Here is a 17565-nt window from a genome sequence, read left to right on the forward strand (position 1 = left end):
GGCTTTAGACTTAACTGATTCTGCTATTTAGCAGTATAGTGCTGAGTTATCTGTAGCTGCAGGAAACACGTAAAGGGCATCATGAATACTGCATTGTTGGTCGATTCTAAAGACCTTCTCAAAGTTTGAATGACTTTTCAAAACTGAACTTTCAGCCTTGGTCTGAAATGGTTATTCCACGAATCACAATGCACTGAAGAGCCATGATGGTCATGATCTTTGAAAGAATCACTGCTGCTGTCCAAAGATTGATGGCCATGGAATATAAACATGTGCTTAAACTTGTATTACCACATGTATTGTGTCTCTGGACTGAATTAAACTCGGTTCAAAGTAAGAGATAACGCCATAATTAATTTTCATATCTACTCCTCTCAGTAGTGAGCTGAGCTTAAGGAGACTCTTTAGATCTGTGATTCTTCTTTCACATGATGATGAGCTCTTTTCTCCTCCAAGATAACTGCAGATTGATCCAATTACAAGTGAAACTTTTCTATCCTGCTGAAATTCATAAGAAAAGAAGTTCCTGAGACATCTCTCCCATTACAGTTTGCTTGCAGGGTGGGCTTGTTGTCAAGTAAATCTCATGCACTTTGATTAAATCTGTAATATTCTACTATGAAGCAGGCTTTGACAGTGAAACATATGCTTCAGCAGCAGCTTGACTTTGCTACCACCCCCCCCCCCCCCCCCAAAAAGCATTTCACCCTGAGGGAAAATTGCCAAGCATTGATCTTTTGAACTCTTGATGGGAGTTTTTGCTGTAATATTTATCAAAGAGACTCACACTAAACTTTTTTGACACGATCATGTTCTCTTCAAGGCTGCGTGCAACACAGAGTTAAAGGGCGGACGTTGACGAATCAAAATTAAAAGGGAAAATTTGATGCTTGCAAAAAAGGAGGAATTCCTGTGAAGTGGTTCTGTTATCATTCTAATTACAGTATAAGACTCAGGGGTTTAGGTCTTTTTCCTCTTAATGAGTGAGTCAAGTCCAGTTTGAGGCTCAATAACACAAATGTTAAATATTAATGGGAAACCGCCTGTTAGGATCAAATAAACAGAAACAGCATTGTGGTCGAGAGAGGTTGTCCTTTATGTGTCTGACGCCCCAGAGAAATCAAGCATCTGTCCTTTGGAAGTGCTTGTGAGCAAGGCAGCAAACCTCCCCCAACCTCTGACCTCTTTGTGAAGGAGAATAAAAGACAGCAGCATATTTTCTCCAGTGGGAACTCCACAAAATTATTAATGAAAAATAGCCTTTAAAGATCAAAAAGCATGGCATGATGAATGGCGCTGTCAGTGGCATGCGGTTCACTTTCAGATCTCTTTTGTGTTTCATAGTTTGCATTCAGAGCGACCGGCCAAGACCAAAGATCTCAGAGAGGACGCCGTACCCTCTGTTCTGAGACAACATTTTATGCCTCTTGTAGTTGGCTGGCCGTGAGAGATTGATACGGTTTCAGCAGTGCCTAAAATTCATTTATGTTCGAAAGAAAAGCGTCTGCTCAGCATGGCCGAAGTACATGTGCCCCATTACTGGATTGGAATGTATGTGCGATCCTCAGCACATTTGCTGGAAATGACCATTCAGAATGAGTAATGAAGGCTGCATCGACGTTATATTACACCTAACTCATATACATGAGCCCATAGGGGGATCAGTGTGGTTTAATTCTGTAGTTTTTGCTGGAAATGAGTGCCATTAAACAAACATTTTCTTTCAGGTATTCCATCGACTGGAAGAGTGACATGGACAGCTACTTTGACATTGATCCAGTAGAGGGGACGATTTCAACAAACGAACTCCTTGACAGGGAGAGCATCGCCCAGCACAACATCTCCATCGTGGCGACCAAACTTAGTGAGTATGACTCCAAGATCGATGTTGATTCACGCAGGTGGCGCTGTCCTTCCCTCGCAATAATCTGTGTGAAGGATTTAACACGCTTTAACTCAAGTCAATACTCAATCCCATTTTTTCTGGAAAGGTTTATTGGAGGCTATAAACCATGATGGCTCCCCTGGAGGGATGTATCTTTAGGACGCTGTCTCCTCCAGCTCTGTTTTCATTTTTAAGTGTCTTTTTTAACACGTTTGATGACATTGGCATCAGGAAGGCAGCCTTCCCAGCGAGAGTCAACTTTTACTCACACCAATAAAATGTGAGCCCTCCTGAGTTTTTACTGCACGCAGATGCAGCCACATCACAGCATGTTGCAAGGAGATGTGGCTTTAAGACATGTCTCCGAGCTAATTATGTTTTTATGAAGCAAGTGAAGCAAATTTCCGGATAAATAAGCAAATCCATCGTCATCAAGTCATCAAATCTGCTAAGAACCGTCAAAGTCATTATCCCAGAGGCAGGCGGGTGCTCAATCAAAATTACCCACGCTGTATATTCATTAGGACAGACTGTGAAATATGGGCTGTTAAAACTTGAGTCATTGTCGCCTTGGAAACTGATATTACTCACTTCCCCTCAAGGTCATGGCTCTGACATGCTAATTCTGCTTTCAATATGTGTGAGTGGGTTTTTGTGTGGCTGTTTTGTGACGAGGAAGTGCAGGATATGGGAGTGAAAGGATATATGGTTGATGGAGGAGGAGGTAAGAGGAAGTTGGCATTTTTATAACAGTTATAGATGTTCAAATGATCATATATGAAACAGGAAATGGGGCGGAAGGATGTTGGAAAAAAATCCTACAGATTGGTTTATTTCCTCTTGCCAGGTGCATCTAAAAAAACGTAGAATATTTTGACAGAAATCTTTTTTTTTTTGCTGTGATTTATTCAAGGAGTAAAACTTCCTCTAGCTCAAAATATTAGACGATCAAAAAACAACAGTCATAAAAAAAGGATTTATAGTACAGAAATGTTGATCTTCTGAAAAAATTATGCTCATTTATGCACTCAGAGCTCCTTTTGCACTAATTACTGCATCTATATGACATGGCATGGAGCCAGTAAATTCGTTGCTAGAGATGGGGATCGTTAATTTTCTTTGATATTGATACCCTTATCAATACTCCTTATTGATCTGAGTCCGTGTCTAATTTACTGAGGTTACCTGAACACATCATATTTTCTGTCTTTCAGCTTCTGAAGTTCACTAATTAACTTCAATTTTGCCGATTCCACCATAGATTTCTACACTGGATTAATACATACAACAAACAGGACTTGCTACTAAGTTTTGTAACACTTTTCAGCATTTATCTGAGCGGCTGAAGAAGAAAGATATTCTGAAGCAGCTGAAGAGAGTGGTTGTGGGTGCATGTTATTCCCAGCACAGGCGGATGTGATTGCTTGCGACTTGCAGGAGGAGTCTGTTTTCCTCAAGCTGACAGTTGAAGGTACCACATTCTGGTTTAATGTGATGCACAATATCGATGTGCTATTATGTTCCCCTTGCAAGACGTGATGTATTTTTTACACCAGTTGTATCTTAAAATGATGTTTTGTCACATAGGTTGTGAGACTGGATAACGTTATACATTTTCTTCGTTAACAGACCCAGGTTTTGATCCCCATCCCCATCCGTTTTGAAGCCCAGGTTGCGCTGATAGCAGCCTTCAGCTCGTCTGTATTCTTGAGTCTGGTGTTCCTCATCTTCCTCTTGACAGCAACCCAGAGATTCTCTACAGGGTTCAGGTTGGACCAGTTGGCTGGCCAATCAACCACAGTAATCCCATTGTCAGCAAACCAGTTTCTGGTACTTTTGGACCAAAACCAGCAGATGACATGGCACCTCAAATCATCACTGCTTGTGGAAACTGGACTTCAAGCACCTTGTATTCTGTAATGCTCTGATCTTCCTCCAAACTCAAGGACCTGGACTACCAAATGACATCAAAAATGACTTTTTTTCTTCCAGGATTTTGGACCACTGAGCAACAGTCCAGTTCTTTTTCTCCCAAGCCCAGGTGAGATGCTGATGACATTGTCTGTGGTTCAGGAGTGTCTTGACATGAGGAATGCGAAACCACATGGACCCACTTGTCTGGTGGCTCTTGATCCACTGACTCCAGTCTCAGTCCACTCCTTGTGAACCTCCCCTGCTAAGTTCTAGATCTGCTTTGTTTGACAGTCATACGAAGGCTGAGCTCATCCCTGTTGATTGTGCACTTTTTCTTATCACACTTTTCCTTTTCAGGCAACTTTCCATGAATACGCTTTGATACAGCCTCAGGGAACAGCCTGCCCTTTCATCACTGGCCTTCTGTGGCTTGCCCACCTTGTGAAGGGTGTTGATGATTGTCTTCTGGACATTTGTCAAGTCAGCAGTCTTCCCCATGATTGTGGTTGTGTGTACTGAACCAGAGTGAGAGAATGAAAGCTCTTCACTGACAAGAAATTGGACTTTTCCACAATACTCTGCAATAATGGATTTCTGTTTTTGTGAGCTACAAGCCTTAATTAAAATGTATCAATGTGTTTGTCATATATCTAGAATATATGGTGCTCAACCTTTTGAATTGAATTATGGGAACAATTAACTTCTCATGATATTCACATTTTTTTTAGATGTACCTGCACCATGGCTATTAGTGGAAGGATCTCTGCTGCCACAGTAACAGTTTTGTCGGAACTGAACAACATTTCTTTCTTGAAACAAAAGCAAAGAGCTTCAGTGTTAGCTTTTCATGACAGAAAAGATGTTTTCACTATTCTCCTGGACAACTTTAGCAGGAATTTGCAAACGTTACGGGTGGGGTTTGCCGGTGTATCCAGTGACTGCTACTGTGGGAGCTTGGATGTAGCTGTCGTAGCATCAGTTTAATCAAAACTGGACCACATTTCTTTATTAGAACAAGAGTAAAAGCCACAACAAAAGATTGTCTTGGCAGGGAAGATGTTTTTGCACGTCTCCTGTTTGACTTCGGCATGATTTTTTTTCACCAAAAAGCTCCACCGTTCATGTATGACAGCGTTGACAGCCTGTGGAGCTCAGGTCTCAACTGCAGCTGTGCATGCCTGACTACCTCATTTTGTCTTGTCACTCTCAGTGGCTCATTTTGAATGTGACAGACAGAACATCTGTCCAATCACCTTCAGAGAATTTCCCTGGGAAAGCCCTGCCCTTCCCAGACACTTTGTATGGGAGGTTTCCCAGATGAATGAGAACTATACCCATGCAATGGATATATAAAATACTATTAAGCATGTCAGGTAACACCGCCACTGTGATACCACCTTACAAATTTGACTGTTTCCTGTGTGTTTTCTTGACTGTGTACCAGCTGACTAAACACAATAATTATTTTCTTTGATCAGGATTGGGAATTTTAAGTCTAAGAACATCACTAAATCTGAGACAGACCTTTGTTTTAGTCAAGAAAATGAGAAACCATGTGGTTTTAGTTTCTATCAAACAGTTCATTCGGCAGCATGGCATGCTTCAGATCATGTGACTCACATTGCATATCTTGTGATTTGTCTATCACAAATGTGTACATCACAGCTGTGATGGTTAAACTTTATATCATTCAGCCCTTGCAGGAATCAAACATGATCTTACCTTTGCCCACCTCAGTTCAGTCTTTTTCTTATCATTCCCAAAGTCAGACTCTGATCCAGCCCTCTGCCCTCTCTGGCTTTGGTGTTCCCCTAGAGACTATTTCAACCACCAGGGAAAAGAAATACTCCTATCCAGAGTCAGTGTTGTAAAATAATGGCTGGGCTAGTGCAGCAGGGATAAAGATAAACCCAGCACCCCGGAGTGTGCGTCCCAACTTGTGAGTTCAAATCTGCTCCTGACCTTGAGTGATATTTGGCAGAACTTTGTGTTCTGGGTACTGGAAGGCTGTTATGGCTCCTCTGTGATGCATTCTATTATCATCATTGGGATGGTTTCTTTCTGTTATTCGGGTTTTTAACCATGACGAGCGGCAGTAAGTACTGTAGCGAGAGACCTTCAGTGCCAATAGAAGTAGTACAATGTGTGAGAAGAGGTCATAGACAGAAAAAATATTCCCTGACTTCTCAACAATCTTCAGCAGCCTCTCTTGGATGTGCGCAGTGATTTTAAATCAACAGTAAATTATTGCAGGCCTCCGTCTTTGACCCGTTTCTGCATCCCTGTGTCCTTGCAGCTAATGCTTTCTAACATTTATCCTCCCACACCTTTTATCCTCCATTACAATGAGGGAAATATCCAAATATACAAGTTGTCGGATGACATTTTCCATGAATAAAGGAACCTTTCCTCTGAAATGATTTGCATTCCCACACCTGAGTTGGAGACTTTTCACTTGACAAAGCCTCAGAGATTTGTCCGGTCACTGCGAGACACTGCAGTCATGCAGCAAAATGAGAGCAGTGTCTGCTGCTCCCCTGGGACACAGCACACAGCAGAAGGCGTGCTAAATAAGAGCCAGGGCTAGATTAACGCTTCGCTTTTTGGCATTTAAGCCTGGTGGCAATTTTTAGAAGTCAAAGAGAGGGGAAGATCTATTAAATGCAATAATAACCTTGGCAGGAGGCTATAGGAAAGCATGCTTCCTATCCTATCTATTTACAGTGGTTGAGTTAAGTTGCACACTTAACCTGGCGTTTAGGATGCTGACTTACTCTGTCTGCAGTTGCACTTTTAACAGACTGTTATCTTTCTGTCTTGTCTTGTGGCACGTTTTATAGATTTGTGCTTGATTGCTTGCAAAGATGGAGGATTTTTTTATTAAAATGAGCTTAATTAAAAAAGTAATATCTAGTAGAAAAGCACTATAAAGCAGGAGACTTTACGGTCAAGCAGCCATGCATTCTGCAAGGCAGGAATCTGTTTCAATAAAATAAGTAGAGCATTTTGTTATGGGGCTGAAATGCTGACACTAGTCAGATTTGAATAGAACCATTATACCATTGCTCCATCTAGTGGGCTGTAAGATATATCACTGATGACACACAGAGAGGCAGTCAGCAGATATGAAGATGAGTTTTCTGGATGATTTGAGCCAGAAATGATCGGCTCTTGTATCCAGAAGCCTTGGACTTTAAGGACAAATTCTCATTCTTCTAGAAGATTTGAAGTAACTTTTCAGAGGCCTGTGAACTCAGCCCCCCCTGTGCCAAAAAAGATCAGCTTTTTTGCTGGGTGAGCATCAATATTAGTAGTTCAGTCAGTGCAAAGCAGAAAATCCCGTGGTCGGTGTCATTTTTACCTCAGTGGGAAGATTGCTTTTTCCATCAAGGTCAGAGACAGGTTACTAACCGAGCTGTGGCTGCTTCTCCAATCCCCTCTGAGACTACTCTACAGATCTCCCCACTACCCCCTGCATTCCTCTAAACCACCCACCTACACACACTCACCTACGCAGCCCAGCACTGGCACTCGCACAAAGAAGTGCACACTAAGCCCCCCTACTGCAGAGTGAAGCCTATTCCCAAATCAAATCCATAAAGTTTACCTTACCTGGGCTTTCACACTGAAAACATTTCCCCACTGTGGCCATGCAGTGAGAAAACATATAACCCCCCATCCCTCTCAAGAGAGCTTTCACATTATAATTAGTATGAGCTGCACATCTTATGGCTAACAGATCCTCAGAAAAACTGAAATAGCCTCTCCTCCCTGGAGCCTTATGCCATATTCCGAGGTAGGGCGGCAGATATACCAACATATTTTCAAACAAGATACTGGGTAAGACAATGTTGTTTTTATCATATAGTTTATGGTGATCTTAATTTGAAGGAGGAAATAGATGCTTAATGCTGAGTAAAAATGTTATTTATGGTAACAGTGAGATGCTCATTGACCCAATGTTAAATTTGTCGACTAAAACTATGTCTAAAAATCTTTGTCGAAGGCCTTTTTTTCTATGACAAAAACTAGACTAAGATTAACAAAAATAGGTTTGTGATGACTAAAACTGACAAAAACTAAGTTTAGTCTGACAAAAACTAAGTTTAGTTTTTGTCAAGATGACTAAAACTGGACTAAAATGTAAAGTAGTTTTTGGCGGACATTTAAAGTCTGTGACATTTTATTCACGGTGGGTAAATCTGTCAAAAAACAATGCATCTGTATCTCTTCTGCCTCTCAGCTGTAGAAAGCAGGGACCCCAGGTTTAGAAGGGTGCATAGAACATTACCATGATTTGTTTCCAGATTTAGGCAAGAAAATAAATGCTTGGACTAAAAGTAAAGACTAAAATGTGAGGACTTTCTATGGACTAAAACCAGACTAAAACGTTTTGAGTTTTTGCCGACTAAAACTAGACTAAATCTAAAAAGGATAGAAATGACTAAAATGTGATTAAAACTAAAATGTATTTCATTTAAAGACTAAAACTAAGACTGATATTAAAAATAGCTGCCAAAATGAACACTGCATTGACCACAAGTGTGTAGTCAAAATAGAGAAATATGGCATTTCTATATCTTTAATTACATTGAGGAGCATTTATATTTGGGCTGAAGGATTTGGGAATGTAATCTAATTGCTATTTTTTTTTCACCCAATATTGCAATTGTGATTAGATATGTGATTATTTCTTAAGTTCCTCATCTCATGCATTTTTCAACAAAAACAAGCAATAATTTATTCTATATTATGACCAACACGATGTTATATTGAACTAGGGCTGTACGATTTCAAAAAAAATATCTTATTTTGATGATTTTGACTCATTTTGCAAATTGGATATGAACTGTTGTATGAAAAGGAATGATATTTTTTATAGAATTCTCATATTTGATAAGAAAAACATACAAAAATGAAGACAAAAAAGGTTTTTTTAGGATACTATTCTAAAAAATATGGCACTGGAATGATTGCATGATATGTGATGCATAACATCTCTGCTGCAAACAAAAGTTCTAAAATGGTATTTTAACACAAATTTCAGGTTAAACAAATATTGTACCTTCTGGGATTTGAAAATTGCAGCAGGCCATATTGCAATTTAATCTAATATGCAGTTTCAATCAGGAGAGACCAGTGACTGATTTAATGATAACATTTTATTTAACGTGAGATAATGAAGAATATTTATTAACATAGATGTGATATTGAATTATTGTCGGAGCCTCTTTGGCACTTGAAGGACATAGCGTGATCGAAGATTTAAAAGGGGCAGCAGAGATTTGCTAGACCAACAGTGAAAAATACTTTGAAAAATAAAGTCCCACATTTTAGTTTGTGCATGTTCTGAAGTTCTTATTTCACAAACTAGTCCCTCTTTGATATGTGCTTTTATTAAAAAACATAATTCATGTTTTTATCTCTTCAGGTCAGAAATCTAAAATTCTGTATTAATTTGTCAAAGATCCATGCCTGATGCATTCAGACAGTGCACTTATTAAACAGTGTAAATCACCACAGCTGTCAAATATGCATGGATATGAATATATTCAACTTTGTCTTCTAAGGTTTAGGTAAGAGCTGGGGTTAGGCCTAGGGTGGTAGTGCAACCACAAACAGAGCAACAGGTACTAGAATGTAACATTTGAGAAAATACACCCTACAGCTTTTAATGACATTTTAATGACAGGGGTTAGCGCTGTTGCCTCACAGCAAGAGGGTCCCAGGTTTGTTTCTAGGTCAGGGCCTTTCTGTGTGGAGTTGGCATGTTTTCCTCATGCATGCATGGGTTCTCTCCAGGTTCTCCGGCTTCCTCCCACCACCAAAGACATGTTAGGTTAGTTAGTTCACTCTAAATTGGCTGTAGGTGTGAGTATGAGCCTGGTTTTCGCTCTCTATTTCTCAGCCCTGTGATTGACTGGTGACCAGTCCAGGGTGTACCCCACCTCTTGTCCAATGACAGCTGGGATAGGCTTCAGCCCCCCCAGCGGGATAAGCAGTATAGAAAATGGATGGATGGAAAAAGCAGTATTTGCAAAATCAAAGGTGAATTCCTTTGAATACAACATCATCGATGTTTAGCAACTATGATTGGCCACTCAGAGGACTGTTTTTTTCCCTTTAATACTGCTGTATTGCCTATAGTGATATCTTTCAACGGGCCCCCCAGAAGATGGATTTTGTCAGTAAAAAACATAAAATCCTGATACCTGATTTATGCCTCAGCATAGGAAATAGAAGTCCTAGACACCCAGTGTAGGGAAATTAATGATTTCTTAATGGTGAAAAATTGCACACAAGCTCACGCACACAATTTTGTTTGCAGTATTCTGAAAAGTTAATTTTGCCAATGTATAATTTGTCTTTCTTTTTTTGTTTTGTTGTTTCTCATCTTCCCTCTCCTCTTCCTGCTTTTCTTCCACCCCTACCCCTCCTTCCAGCCCTTTCCATCCCCAGTGTGGCTTTGACAGAGAGCTGTCAACATCAGTCTTGTCTGCTTGACAGCCGTGCCCTATAGTTAGGGAAGGTTCTTGTCGCCGCTGTAACAGGACTAAAGACAGCCAGTGCTGTGCTCATGGTGATTAATGTACATCCAATAAAAAGTATTCAGATCAACAGTAGTTATTTCTTTATTAATTAGTGTTTACACGAGAAATTACAATTGATACAAGCAGAACTTTCACAAGGAAAGCACATAAGTGAGTTTGTGCAGGTGAAGTAAGGAATCCTGAGGTAGACTTATAATTGAACCTCGCCATGTCATCTTACAAGCACTGCAATACAAGGAATGTTGAATACATTTTCAAAAGCAAAACAGCAGTATACCCACCCCAAATGTACAAAACTGTTCAATAATTCAAACGTATTTAATGAAGAATGTTGCAGATTTAACGTTAGATGGAACAAAATGTGTGCAGTAAATGAACAGGAGACAGGACATAAAGCATGTTACCTATAGTGCATCATTATAGAAACCTTGTTTTATTTTACTTTATTTCTGGTGAAAATAAGGGCAGTTTGGTTAATTTTAAAGCTCTTGAGAAATTCCAACATAATAATGGGCAAACCATCGTTTTTATTCCAAAATTAATAGTCCACATGTCAAGAAAACAAACATTTACATGGCAAAATGAAATACATTTAAAAAAAATGTGAAAGTATGTCCTCTTTGGGCTGCCATACATTTTATATTTTGCCAAATTTTCCCACAGAAAACAGCCCCATAGCCCAATATTGGGTCTCGACCCACCACTTGAGAACCCTGCTTCATAGAGTGAGTAGAAGTACAAGTTGGCTGCAAGTTTCTTTTTAGTTAAAACAACAAAAAAGCCAAATATTAAGGTTTCTATTTTTCTGGCAATGCTCACAAGCATGTATCAATATGACTGATAAAGTTTATAATGTTTGTATTTGAAAGCCATTTGTTTAAATTTCAAACCTCTAAATCACCAAACAGCTCAAAATATTGAGATGTGTGTTTTGGTGCTTATTGCCCGGCCCTACTGTGAGTCTTTTCTTATTTGCAGTCAGTCCTTGGGATGCATTTCCTGTCTTTTTGTAATGTAATTCTCCTTTTCATCATCAATCAAAAGCACCATAAAACAGCAGTGTCCAAGTTCAATTTATGCGTCAACATGTTCCAGACACATCAATGATTTTCCAGCAGACACATTTAACCAGCCCGACCTACTGTGGGCGAGCGGCGAGGAGCTTAAGCAGCTGCTCAAGGACACTCTGACTGGACACCTGGGCCGCCTCTTTAAGCGCTTGGCTATGTTGGTGCATCAAACCTTTTGTGCTTTGGCTCATCTTATGATGGCAGTACTTAAGATATCCACATGATGTCAGTGCTGTGAAAATAAAACACCCATTATGGATTTTTCTCTGTATTTATGCAACACTCTCCACATTTTCTTCTTTGATTTAACACGTCTTTGTTTGTTTTCTCCTGCAGATAGTCCAGTCCTGACCAGCCGTGTGGCTGTCACTGTCCAGGTGTTGGATATCAACGAGTTTCCTCCTAAACTTGCCAGCCCGTATGAGACCTTTGTGTGTGAAAATGCCAAAGTGGGACAGGTAGGTTCCTCCTTGGCTTTGGAAACAGTTTTTTTTTTTTTTTTTTTGTGTTAAGGTGTGTGATTTTTATATGAGTTGACAGCTGTTGATTGGAAGGTTTTTTTTTCCTTCCTTGGAGCTTAAGCAGCCTTAAGGTGGTAATTGAATACTATCTAAAGGTGTTAAATTGAATATGAGAGATGTATGCGTAAGACTGTCCATTTTTTCACCTAGGGTCCGAAAAAAAAGCTATTTTGGTGTTGTGTTGAGATTAAATTTAGAGGTGTTTTGGCTGCTTTTGCAGCACCATCCTGCTGTAGTAAATACACAAATTTAGCTCTCAAAGTGATACCTAACCAAGGGTTTGTATCCTGTGTTTCCCTCAAGGTCGTGTGAATAAAACCTTTCATTTCCTGGCAGTTTGCAGAGAACCCTCCAGCGTAGAGAATGAATCTAAATCTTGAACTGATTGTGTCATAGAGTTCGATCCGGCAGGAGAGGCAATCATAAAGCACAGCAACACTTTGCATATCAGCATCCTCGAGTACATTTCAGATGATGTATTTGAGATGCAGAGGAGAATTTGCCTGTGCGCACTGTAAACCACCTGTGCCTGTAAATTAGCCCATTAACCAGCATCTATATGCAGTTAGCGTGCAGAGGGAACAGCTTCTTTGGCAGTCTATCAAATTGCTGCAGACTCCTCATCACATGGAGGATGTTTTGCCGGTCCTCAGGCCCCGCTGCAATCAAAACAACGGCTGTGCCCTGCATTTGAAGGCATCACTGTCTTCTTAATATGGAGGTTGGATGTCGTTTTTGCCATGTTTTAGCCTTGAGAGCAGAAAAGGCAGCTTGATGCTGGAATCAGACGTAACACTTAAAAGCAAAATAGCTCTAAATGAAATGACAGTCTTTTCTTTTAATCTACTTTTTAAAAGGATGCCAATGTTTTGATTATTTCAGGCAGAGCGTCCCAAAGTGGGTCAGTGGCCATGGGTGTGCAAGAAGTCATTTCCAATAAAATAATAATTTGTTTATGTTTATAAAAAAAAAAAAAATCACAGCCACGTGATTTAGCTTACATGTCATCTATTAGCACCTGTCTTGTCTGATAGAACCAGTGTCATGGTTTAATACAGGGATGTCAGACTCAGTCACAGCAGGGGCCAGATTCTGAATTCACACCTAACCTGAGAGCCTAACAGGGTCAGCATTTAACCATAAACTGTTCACCTCATTTTCACCAGTAATGAATTATGGGAAAAAAACTTAGCACTGATGATAAATGATTTTGAGATTTAAAAAGGCATTATCATAAGTTCAAAGCCTCAAAGTCTGCGATAAAAAGTTAAACGTGACAGTTTAAAAGGTCAAAACACAAAATTAAGAGTCAAAATAAGGTTTTTCTATGAAATAAAAAGTCAAAATAATAAGTTTAAAAGGTCAAAATATGAGCTAAAATTCAGAATTGGGAGTTTCAAATATCAAAATATGACATAATTTAAAATTGTAAATCTTAAAGGTTAAAATGTGAGATAGAATTCAAAACAATGAGTTTTTAGGATCAAAATATGAAATAAAATTCAAAATCATGAGTTTAAAAGGTTAAAATATGAGAAAAATTCACATTCATGAGTTTTCAAAGTTCAAAATGTGACCTAAAATTCAAAATTGTGAAACTTAAAGGTCAAAATATGGGGTAAAAAGTCATAATTATGGACTAAAAAGTCAAAATATAAAATAAAAAAATAAAATCATAAGTTTAAGTTGTAATTGTGAGACACAAAATTGAATATATGAAATAACACAGATTAATTTCTTTTCCCATGTCCCTGACTTTTATTACTGTTTAATTTATATCAAACAGTAATTTGATCTTGCGGGCCGGGTATGACTGTACCAGGGGCCAGATTTGGCCCCCAGGCCTTGAGTTTGACACCCCTGGTTTAACAGCTGGATTGTTACATCTGCAAACTTAAGAACTGCCCACAAGCATATTAAACTACAAACGTGATACATCAGCAGTTTTTAATGTAATAATCCCACTTGGAACTACTAGTGAAAAAGTTTCTTATTATTGCTTTACGGGGAAACATAAAGGGTTTATGGTCCAAACTTTATTTACATATATAAAATTAAGTATTTGTGGAGCAATACATAAAAAGGAGGAGAAATACATAAATTAAAACATCCAAAAAAGTATATACAGACAACAACACAGTTTTTTCTAAGCTAAAATGAAAGTTTAACTCTAGAACATTCAACTTTGACTTGTAAACTATCTGTTTAGAGGCAATCGCGTTGCAGTTTGTAGCCTTTATTTAAAGTTTGCACTTCCTCTCCTCCCCTGTCACTTCATTCTCTTGTCTTATTTTCAGTTCTCCCTTATGTTAATCTCTTCCCTCCTGTTCTCCCTCTTAATTCCTCTCTACCCCACTCCTCCTTTAGCCCCCAGTGCAGAATTAACACTTTCCTGCAGTGTTTCCACAGCTTGACTCCACCAGGTGTTACACACAGCTGGTGGATGATAAAGAATTGCACATCCTCTTGTGTAAAATCCATCACACGTCTCTCTTCCTGATTATCTGCTCTCACACTGCGGAAAAACATACAAACCACTTGTTTTGGAGTGTTTCACGCTGCAGCACAACTTCCCATGGAATAAATTCATAACCAGGGTGAAGATGAACACGAGGTGCAGCAGACTATTTTCATGTAAATTCGACCTCAAAGTGAGATTGGCAAAAAAAAATGGTCAGGCTCAGGCAAAGTCATTTAGTCAAATATTTCCTTATTTTAATATTTACTGCAATCTAAGTAATATCTGGTCAACTGGTCAAGTGTGAAATGAGAAAAAGCAACGACAAAAGACTCATAAAACAAGAATATTTACCTCTGTGGAGCTCTTTGTATTAAAATACTTAATACAGAAAGTGCTGTAATGCATTCTTGCTTTTTCATGTTTTCCCTTTGGTTTTAATAATGCCACATTGAAACACTATCCCACTCTATCAGTTTGTCATGCTGGCATTATTGCATTTACATTTACAGCTTTTAGCCAAGGCTCTTATCTGGCTTAATGTACAATGCAGCTTAGTGCAAACGCAGAGCACACTTAAAGCCATTTAACATATACAATAGCTCCAGTAATGAGCAGCTGCAGCAACCGTGACCACACTTTTGATAGTGAAGAGGTGAGAAACACTTCTGAGCAAAAGAAAGGAGCATTCTTTACATGACTAATTATAATTATGACTGTTGTAAGAAGGAAATCAACCGAATAGCTTTTAAATGCCAAACACTAATGAAAAGAAACCATTAGACCAGTACCATTACAAGAAACATCACTTAACAACTATAGAAAGGTAAAAACAAACATTTAATGTGGATTAAGAAAACTGTTTTGCTTTGTATGCACGGTAAAATGAGATTTTCTGCAGCTGTAGGAAGAAATTCACTTTCTATGAGTGGTTATTATCTTGAGTGTTTGTTATTTGAACTTGAATATAGAGTTATAATGAGTTTTGAGATACATAGAAGCTCCAGTCTTTGCTCTATGAGTCAGTCTCAAAATTTACTATTGCTATCTGTTCCCAAGGTGTGTCTAGTAGTTCTGTTATACTTTTGTTCCGTTTGAACACCAAACATGTATGTGGATATAACCCTCTGAAGGAAACATTTCTGCATCTTTTTTTATTTTTGTGTTTTTTTTTAATTGCAATTGTATTACTTTTCCTTTTTTTGCTATTGTTAGGTCAAAATACTGTTCCTTTGTATGTCTACGCCACAGGTGTCAAACTCAAGGCCCGGGGGCTATATCCGGCCCATGGTGCAGTTATACCCGGCCCACCAGATCATATGATATTTTTATTATAACTGGCCCACCAGTATGAGGTCTGCAGATTTCCTCCAGTATAACAGTGTAAACTTAACCTGGATGATTTTAATATCCTTTTGAGTCATAAAAATTAGAAAAGGAAACAGTAAAAATAATTTGATAAAAGTCAGGAATTTGGGGAGGAAATTTGTGTTATCTCTATATTTTCAATTTTGTATCTCAGTGTTATGACTACAAGTTATGGTTTTGACTTTTTATTTCATTCTTTAACCTTTACATCTCATAACTTTGACTTTTTATATTATATTTTTACCTTTCAGATTAATAATTTTAACTTTTGAATCCTATTTAGACATTTTTAAGTCATGATTTTGACTTTTATCTAATGTTTTGACCTTTTCCAACTCCTAAATTTAACTTTTATCTATTTTGTTTACCTTAAAAACACATGATTTTTAATTTTATCTCAGTTTTTTGACCTTTAAAAAAAATCATTATTTTGACTTTTATCTCATGTTTTGACCTTTTTCTACTCCTAACTTCAAATTTTATCTAATTTTTTTTCCTCAAAAATGCATGATTTTTAATTTTATTTCATATTTTGACATTTACCCCCATAATTCCTTTCTGGTGAAAATAAGGTTGACATTTTATGGTTAAATATCGACCCTGTTAGGCCCTCAGGTTAGACCCAAGTTCAGAATCTGGCCCCAGCTGTGGCTGAGTTTGGCACCCCTGGTCTACGCCTTTTATTTGTAAAGGTCTGTTTTCTTTTTTCTAAAGCAGAGTATAAATGATTTGTTAACACTACTGAAAGTTTAGTCACTCTCAAATTTAATAGACCATATTCCCATTGCAGCTGCAGTACTGTGCAGAACATAAGGGCACGTTTGCTGCCTGAGGGCACTTTCAGGTGGGAGGGGGGATTAACACAATCCTGGTCATGCTCTGGATGTCCTTGCACATTACCAGGGTCAGGTTAAAAAAAATGGCATAGTCTAAACCTACAAGATGGAGAAAGGGGTGTACATGGGGAGCAAGCACAGCCAAGGGTTCGGTCCGGGCAGGAAGTGGGGTTGCCACAAGCCCCTGGTCATGCTGTGGATGTCCCAGAGCCCAGTTGTCACCAGCATTGTCCAGGCTTCTTACCAAACTGGACAAAAGAGATGCCATCGTGCTTCACCTTGGCTGCCACGGTCACTGTGTCAACCTCAAAAGTTTTTGTATGCCACTGTTTTATTCAGGGTCAATTATCATATAGATATTGACATTATGTTGTGGTGTATTTGCGTCACTCAAAAAAATAACCTCAAAAAACAGGCTCTGTGTCTCGAGTAATTGAACCAACATTTTTGAAATTATTCAGTTGTAAATCCAAATAATAAACAAAACATCTGAGTTTGGTTCATCAGAAATTTCAGACTGAATAGTATAAAGTCAAGGGTTTTTTTGCTTCTAGAAGATTCACAGATCATCAGTATAATTTCATTTTTGCCTAATATGCTGTTTCTGACTATTTTCTAATTTTCTTAATTGAAAAATGACTACATAGACAACATATTCGTACGATTCCAAATTTTTTTTTTTTTTTCTCATTGCAAACAAGTATAGTTTTGTGTTACTTTGGCATGTGTTGATGGCTAGGTTCCCACTGTCTTCCTCAAAAGAGTCACGTGATGTTGCTGTTGCACGTCTTGTCAGCTAATCTGATCTAGTCTGGCAACTTCTCGAGGACAGCATCCCAGGTGTGGGCCAGCAGACCATTGCAAAAAGGTAAATCACTTCATGGACTGGGAGAATGGCAGGGTTATTCATCCAGAGAGCAGCAAAGAACCTGATGGATCAGGGAAGCCATTGAGATTTGGAC

At 38.7% G+C, this 17565-nt stretch overlaps 1 protein-coding gene across 1 annotated transcript in view; it reads left to right on the forward strand.

Moving 5' to 3' along the window:
* Positions 1 to 17565, forward strand: part of LOC121526967 (cadherin-12-like) — a 129272-nt gene that overhangs the window by 88777 nt on the left and 22930 nt on the right. Inside the window, exons 7-8 of the mRNA XM_041813576.1 lie at positions 1728 to 1864; positions 11757 to 11878. Of these exons, the coding sequence (XP_041669510.1) occupies positions 1728 to 1864; positions 11757 to 11878 (259 nt within the window). The remainder of the gene's footprint in view (positions 1 to 1727; positions 1865 to 11756; positions 11879 to 17565) is intronic.

The sequence above is a fragment of the Cheilinus undulatus genome, linkage group 19 (assembly GCF_018320785.1).
Source record: "Cheilinus undulatus linkage group 19, ASM1832078v1, whole genome shotgun sequence".
In the NCBI taxonomy this organism is placed as follows: Eukaryota; Metazoa; Chordata; class Actinopteri; order Labriformes; family Labridae; genus Cheilinus; species Cheilinus undulatus.